The sequence below is a fragment of the Temnothorax nylanderi genome, unplaced genomic scaffold (assembly GCF_030848795.1).
Source record: "Temnothorax nylanderi isolate EJ_2023f unplaced genomic scaffold, tnyl_v1.0 TNYL_tig0409_pilon, whole genome shotgun sequence".
Classification (NCBI taxonomy): Eukaryota; Metazoa; Arthropoda; class Insecta; order Hymenoptera; family Formicidae; genus Temnothorax; species Temnothorax nylanderi.
Genome location: NW_027249471.1, coordinates 30,199 through 45,913, shown reverse-complemented (window position 1 = coordinate 45,913; position 15,715 = coordinate 30,199). Strand labels below are relative to the sequence as shown.

At 48.8% G+C, this 15,715-nt stretch overlaps 3 protein-coding genes across 3 annotated transcripts; 1 reads left to right on the top strand and 2 right to left on the bottom strand.

Moving 5' to 3' along the window:
- Positions 1–1,403: 1,403 nt before the first annotated feature.
- Positions 1,404–2,183, bottom strand: LOC139782410 (uncharacterized). Its single transcript, XM_071721438.1, has one exon. It carries the CDS (start codon positions 2,181–2,183, stop codon positions 1,404–1,406), a length of 780 nt encoding a protein of 259 aa, XP_071577539.1.
- A 1-nt stretch (position 2,184) lies between these two features.
- On the bottom strand, positions 2,185–2,577 carry LOC139782409 (uncharacterized). The gene has a single exon (XM_071721437.1). The coding sequence runs from the start codon at positions 2,575–2,577 to the stop codon at positions 2,185–2,187; it is 393 nt and encodes a 130-aa protein (XP_071577538.1).
- Positions 2,578–3,168: 591 nt separating this feature from the next.
- On the top strand, positions 3,169–4,309 carry LOC139782408 (uncharacterized). The gene is made up of 3 exons (XM_071721436.1): positions 3,169–3,459; positions 3,578–3,663; positions 3,709–4,309. The coding sequence occupies exons 1-3, from the start codon at positions 3,169–3,171 to the stop codon at positions 4,307–4,309; spliced, it is 978 nt and encodes a 325-aa protein (XP_071577537.1).
- Positions 4,310–15,715: the final 11,406 nt, after the last annotated feature.

Below are 15,715 nucleotides of genomic sequence, written 5' to 3'. Positions count from 1 at the left end.
TTTCATACATTTTAAATGTCTTCTGCATCCTACATTAGGTCTACTGCAATTTTGAGAGATAGTTTATAAAATATTATATTCCTTTAATTCACGCACAAAATATATATCTTGCGAAATATTACTTACTCTAATAAATGTACTTGGAATAATACTTTGATTTCACTTCTTTTTTATGCCATTCTATTTATTTTTTTTGTGTTTTTTAAGTAAATATTTTCTTTATTTTTTTAATATTATTCATAAAATTATTTTGCGTAAAACATACTTGGCGTTTTTTTACATTTTTAATGTGTTTTTAGTGGTTCTATTTTCATCGCTCATTAGATGTATGTAAAATAAGGTTAGAATGACGCAATAGCGATAATAGCGCGCGTATTGTCTAAATACTTCGAAGCAAAGATTATGGCTATCTCCAAAGTATATATAATTGCTGAGTGTTTAGGGCTGGTTTTATTCTAATTATATGGCTTTATTAATAAGCTGTATAACTGCAATTGAATATAATTATTTCACAACACCTCCACGGAAAGTTCGACTTTCCATGCCTTTTTTTACGTAGGGAAAACTCATCATGAGTACCGCCGCCTCCGGGGAAGGGCGGACGGTTATGCCGGACTCTTACCGGATAAAAACCCTACGTGGCCTTACTTGGTGTCTCGCAAGGCGCCCGGGAACTTGTAAATGCGTCCGGGCTAACCCTCACCTGACCCCAGCTAGGGGTCCCTACTCCCCGAGGAGTCCGCGAGAGCGGGCAAATACCCCGACTTCCCACGAACCCCCCGGGCCCCCGCCGCGCGCGCCAACGAACCCAAGCCCGGACTCCCACCACCCGCGAGAGGACAGGGCATAGGATGTTCCCCCAAGGGGGAACCCCCACCATACTCCTCCCGCGCGCTAAGCGAGAGACCCGGCCGAGCCCGACGGCGCACGAGGCGAAGGTTACTATCCCTATAGCGGCGACAGGTACCACAATCCCCATCGCCGCGCCCCCTCGGATTTTGTGCGGGGGCGGAGTCGGGGCTCAAGAGCCCCCGCTTAAGCCCCGACCCCCGCACGACCGCGGAGGGGGGGAATATGGGCCGGGACCTCCGTGGAGAAGACCCGGACCACCCCCCCCCTCGGGCCGCGGCTCAAGGAACCCGGGTCCGGGACTCAAGCCCCGGGACCGGATTCCTCGGCAGGCCGAGAGGAGCACTTGTGGCGGAAACCCGTGGGGAATCCGCCCGAGCCCCCCCCCCAGTCCGCCACGCTCACCCACCGTCAGCTGGGGGACCGAGGCGGCCAGGAGTAAAAAAACTCCCAAACCATCCCGATCCCCCCGCTATCCACCCTGGAAGCCGAAGCTCGCGGTAGGGAGGCGGGCTTCTCTCTAGTCCTCGGAGCCCGTCCCCCTTCTCCCCCTCCTATCGCGCCCCACGCGGGGCCGCATCCGGAGCACCGCCGCGAGGCCGCAGTCGCCGCCGCCACTCTTCTGGCGGCGGCGACACTCTTGGTGGTCGCCTCGGCGTCCACTCCTCCTCCTCCTCTTCCTCCCTGTCGGTCGGATGGGGGCGTACTTCCCCCCTCCTGATCCTCTCGCTCGCCTCCTTCTGCGACATTACACTGCCGCAGAAGGAAACGAACGCCTTCCATTTCTCCTCCCTCTCGACTGTCGCCGCCACGACAGCCGGGAGGGAGAGGTCAAAGCCTATCTCATCCGTAAGAACACGACGCTGCACACTCCACGCTGGACAATCCTCCAGCGTGTGCTGCGCCGTGTCCCTCTCCTCGTCGCAATGCCAGCACCTCGTGGTGGCCTCCTTCTCGATGCGACACAGGAATACACCAAAGCATCCGTGCCCGGTGAGCACCTGTGTCGCATGATATGTCAATCCGATTACCCGACTGCCCAGCCATTCCGCCAGGCAGGGTTGGACGGCGTCGACGGTGCTCCTCCCCCACTTAACGATATTTGGGTCGGAGAGATATTCCTTCCATCTCTCTATGAGGACCGTCTTCTCCTGGAGCTTGACTGTGCGACGGCCCTTATCTAGGTCGATCGGCTCCCCCCTATCCCTTGCTGCTCGCAGCTCTTTTGTACGCCGATATACCTCGGCGTACTGTCGATCCGCGAGCTCCAGCGGGGGGAGTCCAGCCAGGGTCGTCGCTGCTGCGTGTGACACGGTGCGGTACGCTCGTGACATTCTAATCGCCACCGGACGTTGGACTTGGCGCAGAAGTGCCTTTAGGTCCGGAGGCCTCCACCTTTGGGGCCCAGACGGGGGCCCCATAGAGCGTCACGGCGTGCACCGTCGCGGCATACAGTCGGCGAGCACGATTGCTCGCCTCTCCCAGGTTTGGCATAAGCCTCGAAAGGCTATTTGCCACGCCTTGTGTCCTGGGAGCTAGGCGAGCAAAATGCTCGCGAAAGCTCCAGGTTCCGTCCAACCAAAGGCCCAACACTTTAAGATGGGCCTCTACGGGGACTCGGGTTCCTTTCACCAAGATGTGGGTCTTAGGCGGCTTTCCCATCCGGCGGCCATAGAAATAGGCCGCCTGGGTTTTTTGCGGCGCCACCTTCAGACCTACCCTTCTCATGGCGGCCACCACGTTGGCCACTGCGGTGTTGGCCTTTTTCCTGGCCTCCTTCCAGTCGCCGCCCTCAACCCCCAGGAAATATGTTGAGGTGTGTGTCGTCGCATTTGAGGCGCGTGTGTGTGCACGGCGAGTGTGTGTGTGTGCATGCTCCGGAGATGGTCGAATCCGGCCGAGCGTCGGGTGCGAGTTGCGTTGCCGCGAGGCGTGCCGATAGTCAGTCGAAAAGCGATACGCAAAGCTGAGAGTCACGCTAATAAAGTCTACACATATTGTATTCTGAGTGAAAACCTTTCCTCCTTGCATCCAACAGTATTAACAATAACAGGTTATGGGCCCAGGCATCGTAACTGCCTAATATTGTTGGAAAGGAGGATAGTCTGAAAGATCGCGAGTGTCGAAGTCGCGACGAGCAGAGCGTGCGAGCCGGCGTAATCGGGACGGCCATTGTTGGCGTGCGCGAAAGGCACGAAGGCCGAGTTCAAGGCGGGAATCGCTGTGGATCGCGAGCATCGCGATTTCCGTGTTTCGTCGGAGCATTATTTTTTCTCGTGTGTCGAGTTTCGCGAGGCAAATCGTCGGCGGAAGAGCAAGATGCCGGACGAAGGATTGCTGAGGTCGGTGAAACGGTTCGACGGAACGAATTTCCAAGCCTGGAAATTCCAAGTCACGGCTGTACTGGTGGCGAGCGAGATCTTCGACGTGGTCGATGGGACTCGAGCCAGGCCGGAGAACGAGGAAGGGAATAATGCAGGGCGGATGAAAATCTGGATTAAAGATAACGCGAGGGCGACAGCGATCATTGCATCGGCAATAAAAGCCGACCAAGTAACGAGTGTCATCGTGTGCAGTTCCGCAAAAGAAATGTGGGACAAGCTGAGTGCGGTACACGAGCAAAAGTCGGCGTCGAATGTGGGGACTCTGACTCAACGCTTTTATTCATACAGAATGGGGCCAACGGATTCAGTGATTCAACATGTTTCGATGATTCGACATGGTTCAGAACATGGCGAGACAACTAAAAGATCTTGGCGAGACGGTGTCAGACGCGGCGTTAATCGCAAAAATTCTGTCGAGTCTTACGGCCAAGTATAGTGTATTGAAAACTGCGTGAGACAGTGTGGATCCGGCTAGGCAGACTGTATCGAATCTCTTTGAGCGTCTTATTTGTGAAGAGAATAGTTTGAGTGAGGAAGGTGATTCCGCGGGCGCGTTATCGGTAACGAGGCAAGGAAATCTGAAGAGCGAGTCGCAGGCGAAGGACGAACAGAAGAAGAAGAAACATAAGACAAAGAAAAACAAAAACATTGAGTGTTTCCGTTGCCAGGAGAAAGGTCACTACGCGAGCCAGTGTCCGCAAAAGAAGAGCCAGAGTGATTGTGATAATAACAAAGGACAGTCAAAAAGTAGTTGCGCGTTTGTAGTCGGGTCGCGCGAGACGGAAAGTGAAAGCGCGCAGAAACTGAGTGGTCGAAGTAAACAGCCGTCGGGTGGGCAGATTCAGCAGCTGCTGAGTGTCAACAGGAAGGACGTCTGGATTACCGACAGCGGGGCGTCTGCTCATATCACTTACCGTCGAGACTGGGTTGAAGATTTGCGTCCTTTGGCGGGAGAGAAGGTCACGTTGGGCGATGGTGGCGAGTGCAAAGTTGTCGGTGTGGGGAAAGTTCGCATCGAGAAGCTAGTGAACGGCGAGTGGGAGCCCGGTATTATCGAGGGTGTGCTTCGCAGGTAACGAGAAATCTCTTCTCTGTCGGGGCGTGTACTGCGAAGGGTTTTTGCATCGGATTTGAGAACGGTGTTGTCGAAGTGTCGAGAGACGGGGTCATCGTGGCCACGGGGGTTAAGCAATCGAACAGTCTATATCGCATGTTCTTTCGAGTGCCGGTGGTGCAACGAGAGGCGAATGTTTCGTCGCTGGACCTTAAAGTGTGGCACGAACGTCTTGGACACATTTATAAGCGCGCCCTGTGTGACCTCGTGAAGAAAGGAGTCGTGGAAGGAGTCAGCGTTCGGAATGCTGAAGAATTCTTTTGCGAAGCGTGTCAGTTCGGCAAGTTACATAAACTGCCGTTTAGAAAAGCAGCCGAGAAGAGGTCGAGAAAGCCCGGCGAGTTCATATACAGCGACGTGTGTGGCCCGGTGCCTGTGCAGTCAATTGGTGCAGCCCGTTTTTATGTTCTCTTTAAAGACGACGCAACGAGTTTCCGATATGTGTTGTTGTGAGCGCACAACGTATTCGCGATAGAGAATGGCACCTGGCAACACCGAGGGCCGGATTACTTGGTAATCCGACCCTAGCGACGAGGACCGATGACGCGAAAGCCAGCACGCGTCGCGGCAATGACCATATATGGTCATTCGGGATTTCACCAGCCCGCTAGGACGTTGATCGCGAAGTCAAAATCGCTGACTGCTAAGTCAGCGATGCCGAGGCGATAAAAGCCCGCTCTTCCAAGGAACGGCGGGCAGTCTAGAACGTAAGACTAATCGCGCACGACCGACGTAACCTATTCTATAACGAGCGCCCGCAAGTCAGGGCAGTGAATCAAAGAAGCCATTTGTATTAATTAATTGAAGAGTTTATTAAAGTGTCGTTTGAACAAGTGACTGGCCAAGTGATTGTCCCTTCCTCCCGGCGGATCCAGAACGAACTCTGTGCCGATCCCTTGAATCGGAGTCCGGCACAACAAATTGGTGGCAGCGGTGGGATCCTGCCAACCGGAGAAGGACATCCTGCCAGACCTACGCCTGCAAAAAGGAGCGGATCATCAAAAGGCGGTGAATATCCCGGAGAGGAAAAGCCAGCCAGATTCCGGCAGAGTGAAGCAACGGTAGCAGCCCCGCGTGTTATCAGCGACACCGGAGAGGCCCCGACCTACCGCACGGACTCGCCAGCCCGGAGCAGCGACGCAGGGACGCAGCGAGCCAGCGAAGCAGCGCAGGAGGGACGCAGCTAAGCGGAGACAACGCACGAGCAGAGGAGCGGCCCTGTCAGGCGTCGACGCGGCAGAAGCGGTGACGATGCGTTATTCGGCGGTAATGTAAGTCTGCATTCCCATTGTAAGCCGATACCGGCACGCGCCGCGAAAAAGGATTGTATCTCCGCGAGCGTCCCCCACAACCGCAAGCGCAGAATCACTTTCCGCGATTGCAGGATCTGAGAGCGTAAACGTCGATTGATGTCGGACGACTTGTCCCGGCATCCCTCCGTCAGCAACGCGTCATTCGTGTTGAGCGAGCGCGCGCAACGAGCAATCGAAAACAGCATCCGGAATCGTTTTCGCGCCACGCGACTCGCGAACGACGAACTAGATCGCGTGCGGCGAAACTTAGGCGCGCAACTCGACGACGCGAGTACCCCGGTGCTCGAGTTACACCCCAACGTCGTCGTTGAACGCGAGTTCGAATTTTTAGACACCAGCCTTTGCGACGCAAACGAAAACCCGCGTGATAGCGCAGACAATACAAGCAGCGACGAACACAGTGACGCGCACAGACAGCCCCCGACCGAAGGTGACGCACGATCGGACACCTCGGCCGATACTCAAAGCGAGAACGCAGGGAGAGGAGAATTCTCCCTGACGTCATACGAGAGCGACTTGTTTGACCCGACGGAAGAGGATTACACCCCGCGAACAAATAAAATGAGCCAACAGAGAGCTAATGCGGCCCCTGCGCCACGAGTAGACATAACGCCCGCTCAAGAGAGCGAGGAAACCAATCGGTTACGATCGGAAGCCCAGCGATCGTCCGGAAGGGACCAAAGCCGAGCCCCTGAGCCGGCACGAGCAGGCCAAGGAGCGGCACAACAATCACAAACAGACCTAGGAGCGCTAGGCACCATGATTACCGACATCCAGCGGATGATGCGCGACACGCAGACCCGAATAGAACGCGCTGAGGCTGCGGAATTCGACCGCTCCGTAGAAATGCTCCGCGCGATTCGCGAATTACAGGACCGAATGCGCCGGGTAGAATCCGGTGCTTATGAGCGCCCCGCCGAAATAGAGCGCCGCGGGCGCAGCCAGGGCCCACTAGATGTTACGTACGGGCGGACAAATAGCGACGTTCGTAACCAGCCAGGGCACAATATCGGATTTCTCCTCCTGAAGGAGGCTCGAAATATGATTCCCGAGATAAACGGAGAATCGAGAGAGCGCGTCCGCGAATTTAGCAGCGCAAGTAACTACGCGATGAAAAATATACAGCCCGCGGACGAAGCCATGCTCCTAGAAGCAATTTTATGCACGAAATTTAAAGGCAGAGCCATGACCGACTTCGACACGCGCGATATTCGTGATTTCGAGCAGCTGAAACGAGAGCTCGAAACGGAATACCTCGGAAAGCGCGGTATGACCCACCTGCAGCTGGAATTTAATTCCCTGAAACAGAAACCGGGAGAAGGAGCGCAGGAATTTGGGCGTCGAGTCGAGAAGCTCGCGAGAGAACTGTACGAGGCCATGGAAGAAGGCCAAGGGCACTCGCAAGAGCAGCAGAAAGCGATACTGGACAGTATTAAGATGCAAGCCTTGCATAACTTCCAGATCGGCCTGCATGACGATATCAAGATGCTGGTCAGAGCACAACGATACCAAAGCCTACAGGAGGCAATAACCGGCCCTAGCGCCGAGGAAAAAGTCAAAGGCCCCTCCCCGCGGAACGGAAATAAATTCAATCAGGGAAATGCGCGAAATGCGGGAAACGCGACCGTGCAATGCCACAAATGTGGAAAGACCGGCCATTACGCGCGCGATTGCCGTACGAGCCGGCAAGCTAATAGATTCTCGCTGCCGAGAGCGGACAAGCCCGGTGGTATAAACACAATCGAGTGCACCTATTGCAAGAAATCAGGGCACAAGAGAGACGAGTGCTGGTCGTTAAACGGGAGACCGAAGCCCGAGCGACCGCGCCGATCAAAGCCGGAAGCTGCTAAGAAAGCACCGGTGAGCACTGTGAGAAAAACGAAAGCGAACGAATCTAGCGAGGACGCAACCTCCGGCAGCAGCAGCGAGGAGGAAGAGAAGCCCAGGAAAAGTAAGGCACGCGCCGCTGAGACATATCGGGTGTCTCAGATAACGGGGAAGCACAAGACAGGCCCGCTAGACATAATAACATTGCCCATACAGGAAGCAGAAAGAGGAGAAATGAATCTCTTACTAGATTCCGGAGCAACACTGACATTAATAAAAGTCGGCAACCTAAAAGGAAAAACAATGGTGCGAGAGGAAAAACTAGCATTAATCGGCGTAACGGGACACCAAATACACACGCTAGGAAAAATAAAAGCGACCGTGGACCTCGGGAAAAAGAAAATACGCCACACAATGTATGTAGTAAAGGATGATTTTCCGATCGAATACGAGGGAATATTAGGCAACGATTTCCTGACGAAACATAAAGCCGATATTTCTAACACATCAAAGCAGCTGAGAATAGGCAAGGCCATTTTCAAGCTCCGACCGTATCGGAAAATAACACTACCTCCCTGCAGTAAGACCATTGTAGAAGCCGTAACAGACCATAATCGAGTAGGCATAGTAAGGAGCGGCGAACCGGCTCCCGGGATTTTTATCGGACATTGCCTGGTGAAGCCAGTCGAATTTACTTGCCCGGTCAGCATATTGAACGTGACGGACAAACCGGTGGAGATCCTCACTCCACATGTAACGTTAGAAGACCTGCCGGCGGACGACGCCGCGAGCGTACTCACGTTACATGCGAGTGAAGAACACGAGACTGTCACAGAGCGACAAAAGAAATTGCGCGAACAAATACAGCTCGATCACCTAAATACGGAAGAGCGAGAGGCAGTAGAGAAAATCTGCGATGAATTCTATGACGTCTTCTACCTAGACGGAGATAAACTAAGCGCAACTACAGCCATTGAGCACGAAATACATACTCGACCCGACAGCGCGCCAGTGAACGTAAAACCGTATCGGTTACCCGAGAAACACAAGGCCGAAGTGAGAAAACAAATACAGAAAATGTTGGACGACGGAATAATTCGTCCGAGCACGAGCCAGTGGAACGCGCCGATAATAGTTGTCGCTAAGAAACCTGACGCGCTCGGCAGAATAAAATTTCGCGTAGTGATCGATTTCAGAAAAATGAATGACCTCACCATGGGAGAATCCTTCCCCATGCCGAATATCACGGATATCCTCGATCAGCTAGGAAATGCGAAATATTTTTCCGTGCTAGACTTAGCCTCGGGATATCATCAAATCCCGCTGGACGAAAGGCATAAACAGAAGACGGCATTCTCCACCCCAGAAGGACACTTCGAGCACAACCGAATGCCCTTCGGTTTAAAAAATGCACCAGCTGCATTTCAACGACTAATGTATGCAGTATTAGCCGGATTACTAGGATTGAAGTGCTTTGCATATATCGACGACATCGTCATATACGGAGCATCGCTGACGGAGCACATCAAGCGACTAATCGCGGTACTGCTCAGACTACGAAAATACAATCTCAAGCTACAACCGAACAAGTGTGCATTCCTGCGAAAAGAGGTCATTTATCTAGGGCATGTGATATCCGAAGACGGAATATCGCCAGACCCATCTAAGTTACAAGCAGTAAGAGAATTCCCGACCCCGAGAAAAGTGAAAGATATACAATCTTTCATCGGTCTAGCCGGATACTACAGGAAATTTATTGAAAATTTTTCAAAAATAGCCAAGCCTCTAACAAAGCTCACGAAGAAAGGAGAAAAGTTTCATTGGTCAATCGAACAGCAGAACGCATTCGATATATTGAAAGAGAAATTAACGACAGCACCGGTATTGAATTACCCGGACTTCAGCAAAGAGTTCGTGGTGACTACCGACGCGTCGGATTACGCTATCGGAGCCGTGCTCTCACAAGGGACAGTAGGCCAAGACCGACCGATAGCGTACGCCAGCCGAGTATTATGCAAGGCGGAGCAAAATTATAATACCACAGAAAAAGAGCTTTTAGCCATCGTGTGGGCGGTGAAACACTTCCGCCCCTATTTATATGGCGTCAGATTCAAAATCGTAACCGATCACAAGCCATTGATCTGGCTATTCAATGTAAATGATCCCGGCTCCAGACTGATAAGATGGAGGCTCAAGTTGGAGGAATACGATTATGAGATCGTACACAAAGCAGGAAAGAACAATGTGAATGCCGACGCACTAAGCCGAAATCCGATAGCGGAAACATCAGCGATAAATGTAGCGAAACAGGACGAGGACTCCCCGAGAGAGTACTCGGAGGAGGAAAAGCGGCAAATACTCTACGAATATCATGACTCGCCTACGGGAGGGCACCAAGGAGTCACGCGAACACTAAACCGTATCCGATTGCAGCACAGCTGGCGCGGAATTACGGTGGATGTAGAAGACTACATAAACAAATGCGAGTACTGTCAAAAAAATAAACTAAGTAGGAAAACGAAAATGCCAATGGTTATCACAGATACGCCCGAGCGACCATTCGAAAAATGCGCGCTCGACATAGTAGGCCCGTTAACAGTCACGAATAACGGAAATAAATATCTCCTCACGTTTCAAGATAATCTTACGAAATTCAGCAAGGCAGTACCGGTAGAAAATCAGGAGGCGAACACCGTGGCAAAAGCCTTCGTAACGAAAGTAGTATTAGAACACGGAATTCCGGAGAAAATTCTCACGGACCAAGGAACAAACTTTACGAGTGAGATATTCAAGAACATGTGCAAATTGCTGAAAATCGAAAAGATACAGACAACCGCATATCATCCCGAGAGTAACGGAGCGCTGGAAAGATCGCATCGTACTCTAGCCGAATATCTGAGGCACTACATAAACGAGGACCAAACCGATTGGGATGAGTGGATTCCCTACGCAATGTTCACTTACAATACGACGCCTCATACGACGACAGGACTGACACCGTTCGAACTCGTCTACGGACACCGAGCGAACCTACCGACAGCCCTAACGAGGCCCCCGAAATTAACATATTCATACGAAGATTACGCGAAAGAACTACGAGATCGAATCCGCGCCACGAATCAAGTCGCGAGAGAGCATACCAAAGAAGAAAAAGAAAAAGCAAAACAACAATTTGATAAAAAATGTAATAAAGAAACATTTAAAGTAGGAGATAAGGTATTGCTACACGACGAAACTGTACGACGCGGAAGATCGAAAAAGCTAGAATCACAATGGATAGGGCCATATGTGATCATAGAAAAACACAGCGGTGTAAATTTTACAATTAAGATAAAGCGCAAAACGATACGCGTACATGCAAACCGGTTAAAAGCATTTATCGAAGAGTAAAGCCCACACGAAACCGAACAGTAATAATAAGCAGTAGAAATAACAAGATACAATAAAAAGAATGGCAACTTACTGAAATACTACTCCCGACGAGGACGAATTAGGACCACGTCCCTTTGTCCTGTTGCGGTGTGCAAGATCACCCGCAACGGACGGATAAGCACCCCGGTGTCAGGACGGGCCACTTCCGCGTACGGGGGGGGAGGAGATTGGGGCAACTCGCGTTCCGCTGTTACAGCAGCCGGCGCAAGATCTACCCAATACACACGTTGGCACGCGTCACAGGTGGAGGGTGCGAAATGTTGAGCACAACGGAAGCACCGCATAATTAATTAAAATAATAAATAGCCCACGAAGAAAAACGAAATCACTTGACTCTGCTCGAAGGTAGCAGCCAACTGACGCGATAGCGCGCAGAAAAAAGCAAGAGAGCTAACCGAGACGGACGAACATAGTCAGCAAAACCCACGTTAAATCGAAAAATAATATGATAAGAAAACTTACGCTAATGCCGACGGGGAGCACCAAGCATCTGACCAGTCAAAAAATAAGTACGCAACTCGACGAGCAGCAAAAACAACGTCATTTGATCGGGCACTCGATCTGGTTCATAAGACAGAAACTCCCGAAAACCAACACGATGAAAGAAGGGATCGTGAACGCGGCTCCAAGTTTCCGACAAGTCGGGCACTACCAGCACCGGAGGGGTGGTCCCCTCCCCCTCATCAACAGCCCGGAGCTCCTCTGGGGTCGCAACACCCCTAACGGGTACAAACCGTTCAAGAGGAGTCATAAAAAAAAAATTACCAGACGTTACACGACAAAAGACAGTCGCGGACTAAAGTAACGCGCTAAAATATATAAAAACCAACAGCCGTAATCAGCAAAATACGATAAAAATAACACCAAGTCCAAGATAGTATTCCCATTACAGGATAGCGATCATCATCTTTCACCTAGCGGGAGAAATGTCACCCGAACCGATGCCGCCATATGAGGTGACATCATTCAGCGACGAGCCAGGAATTTATTTCGAAAAAATAGGACACCTGCAGCAAACGAAAGCAACATGGAAACTAGCGACACGCATAGACGTAGCCGCATTAAAAAGCAGACACCAACAGCTCCAGAGATACTTAGAGAACACCGAGGAACTTTGCAAATATGCCACTGGAGACGCCAAAAATAAATGCCAGATTGCTCTCCAGATCAATAAGAGAGAAAACGATAAAACAACACGCGCAATAGAACATTTACAAACAATCTACAAGTCACCCGCAGCTAAGCGAGGGTTAATCAATGCCATTGGAGAGATAAGCAAAACTCTATTTGGTACCATGGATGCGGGAGACGCAAAAACAATCAACGAGCAATTACAACTGCTTAATAACCAGCAAGAAACGCTACAGCACGCAGCAAAGAACCAGCTGAAGATCATCAACGCCACGCTAGGACATATGGAAAAATTGGAACACACGTTATCCCACAATGAAAATTTACTGGCAAACGTCACTAGAAAACTACACGACCAATTCATACACAGAGAAGAAATAGACGAACAATTAATACTGATAACCGCTATGATAGCCGACCTCACGACGGACATAAATGACATAACCGATTATCTAACATACGCAAAAAGTAACATCTTAATTACACGCGTACTTCCCATGGAAAACATAATCGCAGAATTAAAGGAAGCAACAGTACACCTAGCCAGAGGATTGAACTTTCCATTCAAAATTCAGATCGGAAACTGGAACACTATACAGACATACATAGACGTAAGCGCGTACTACGACAAGGCAAACGTGTATACCATCCTAGCGTTTCCCATAGTAGCATATCCAATATATGACATTATAAAAATTACTCCCATACCGATACACTACAACCATAACGTATTCACATTGCTAGAACCCTCACACGCGTTGTTAGGAATAAACCGGGAAAATCACAATTATCTAATATTAAAGGACAGCGAACTAAACAGATGTAAACGTGAAATCACGACAGTTGTATGCGATCAAAATTTCCCTGTATACCGTATAACTGAGAATGCGCCAAGCGAAGTGCAACTTTTTATAGAAACGCCTAAATATAGAGAAAACCGTAGACAACGCCATATCCTTTCAAACGTAACGTTCTGGATAGCATTAACCGAACCGCAGACATGGCTATTTTCCACTCCAAAAAAATCAGAGATAACGATCCAATGTAACGAACTCCCCGAAAAGAAAATTAAAATCGAAAGAACTGGAAAAATTACATTGCGCAAGAACTGTAAATTAACTACGCCTGACATAATTTTAGAAACAAACACCCGAAGTTATATTAAACAGATACAAATGTATTTACCGGAATTTAATGCAACTAATGCCTTTAGAGGAAAGTATAAATTTGGACAACAGATTAGACTCTGAAAGAGAAATCAAGTTAGAACCAGTAATCAGAGATCCGTCAGAATTAATAAAGTTAAGTTTAAGCTTAGATGAAATCAAAAAGGAAGTGGAAAATAACCAGCCAAGCGCCTTTAGCGCTCTTACAAATAAGAATATTATATATCCTATAGGCTCCGCGACCGTAATCGTAACCGTAGTAAGCATCATAGTCATAATTATTTATGTAATAAAGAAAAAAAAGGGGAATAATTAAAAATTTAAAGGAGAAAACCATAGCATACATATTAGCATATAAGGAATTTAGAGTGTAATCCCTCAGGAAAAAGAAAAACACAAATAAATAACGAAAAACTTCGAATACCTCAGTTTTTCTTTTTCCGCGGGGGAAGGGATGTTGTGAGCGCACAACGTATTCGCGATAGAGAATGGCACCTGGCAACACCGAGGGCCGGATTACTTGGTAATCCGACCCTAGCGACGAGGACCGATGACGCGAAAGCCAGCACGCGTCGCGGCAATGACCATATATGGTCATTCGGGATTTCACCAGCCCGCTAGGACGTTGATCGCGAAGTCAAAATCGCTGACTGCTAAGTCAGCGATGGCGAGGCGATAAAAGCCCGCCCTTCCAAGGAACGGCGGGCAGTCTAGAACGTAAGACTAATCGCGCACGACCGACGTAACCTATTCTATAACGAGCGCCCGCAAGTCAGGGCAGTGAATCAAAGAAGCCATTTGTATTAATTAATTGAAGAGTTTATTAAAGTGTCGTTTGAACAAGTGACTGGCCAAGTGATTGTCCCTTCCTCCCGGCGGATCCAGAACGAACTCTGTGCCGATCCCTTGAATCGGAGTCCGGCACAACAGTGTACTTCATACGTCATAAGGCTGATGTGTATGATCGCTTCAGAGAGTTCGAGCGGTTGATACACAATAAATTCGGGCGCACGATGAGCACGTTACGCACCGACAATGGAACAGCGTATCGGAACGCGAGGATGTCGGAGTATCTGAAGGAGAGAGGGATAACCTTGGAAACAACGGCACCGAACACGCCCGAGCAGAACGGGCGGGCGGAGAGCGATAATAGGACGATCATTGAGTCAGCAAGGACGATGCTTCACGCGAAGCAGCTACCGGCGCATCTTTGGGCGAAAGCTACGGCTATGGCGGTGCACACGCTCAATCGAACGGGACAGTCACATTCGGGCGGAAGTCAGACACCGTTTGAGCTGTGGACGGGCAGGAAACCGAATCTCGGGCATATGGGGGTGTTTGGTTCAGGGTTGTAAAATTGTTAATTAAGATTATTATAATTAAAAATTAACAATTCAATTTTTAATTAAATTTTTTTAATTAAAAATTAAAATATTAATTTTTAATTGAAAATATTTAATTGTGAATTAAATTTTTAATTCTCAATTGAATATTTGCAATTAAAAATTAAATTATTAATTCTTAATTGCAAATATTCAATTAAGAATTAAAAATTTAATCCATAATTGGATAATTTCAATTAAAAATTAAAATCATAATTTTTAATTGGAAATAGTCAATGAACCCTTTAAGGCCCACACATCAATCCCGTTGGAGTAAAATGTTATAATTTATAAGATAGTCTTAAAAGACGTCCCTGATGAAAGTTTTTTAGTTAAAAAAAAAATTTTTTTTTAGTTTTTTTTAGTTTTTTTTAAGTCTTTTTTTGGTTGTCAGTTTAAAACTACACTTTTTTTTAAATGTACATAATTATGTACTCTGGCCCCTAAAGGGTTAAGAAATAATTGAGAATTTTTACTTCTTAATTGAAATTCGATTAGGAATATTTGGCTTGCGCGCAATTTAACTTCCAATATCGACTATTTTTTTGGGCGTCCAAGGCTTGACTCCTTAAACAAGGAAAAGCAATAATAAGAATCGTGATTGACGTGATCAAAATAAACGTTTATTATAACATAAATTGAATGCTTTATCAATATTAATTGGTACAAAACAAAATATTTACAAGAAACGCAAACTAGATTTTCAAAGTAAATGTAACTGAACAAGTTGGAGCAACAATATATATTATAGAAAGAAAAATGCGCAAAAGAAATCGATGGAGAAGAGAGGCGCCCGTACTAGTAGATGCGCAAAATTTATATATGTATTGTTGCGCTCGTCCGCGCGTTCGCTGCACTCACAACACACTCTCACTCGCGAACGCGGCGCGCGATCCCGTTGCCGGGAATAAAGACTCTCTCAATAAGAAAGGAACTCGTTTAATGGGTATTAGCGAATACAACGAAGGGCTCGTGAACACGTCTGTTCGACACGAAGGCCCAGCGAAGAATCTGACAGACGGCATATATCAATAAACAACGCAACAGCTCGTCGTCAAGGCTCGACGTCACGCAGCGCTTCGCGACTGCTTTTCGGGCTTCTACCGGGCGTCTCGGC

Excerpts from the sequence above, each read along its gene's own strand:
- LOC139782410 (XM_071721438.1), bottom strand. The coding sequence starts at position 2,183 with ATGTCACGAGCGTACCGCACCGTGTCACACGCAGCAGCGACGACCCTG.
- LOC139782409 (XM_071721437.1), bottom strand. The coding sequence starts at position 2,577 with ATGAGAAGGGTAGGTCTGAAGGTGGCGCCGCAAAAAACCCAGGCGGCC.
- LOC139782408 (XM_071721436.1), top strand. The coding sequence starts at position 3,169 with ATGCCGGACGAAGGATTGCTGAGGTCGGTGAAACGGTTCGACGGAACG. Across the intron at positions 3,460-3,577 it reads TGTGGGACAAGCTGAGTGCG|AACATGGCGAGACAACTAAA; the intron begins GTACACGAGCAA and ends GACATGGTTCAG. Across the intron at positions 3,664-3,708 it reads CTGTCGAGTCTTACGGCCAA|GCAGACTGTATCGAATCTCT; the intron begins GTATAGTGTATT and ends GGATCCGGCTAG.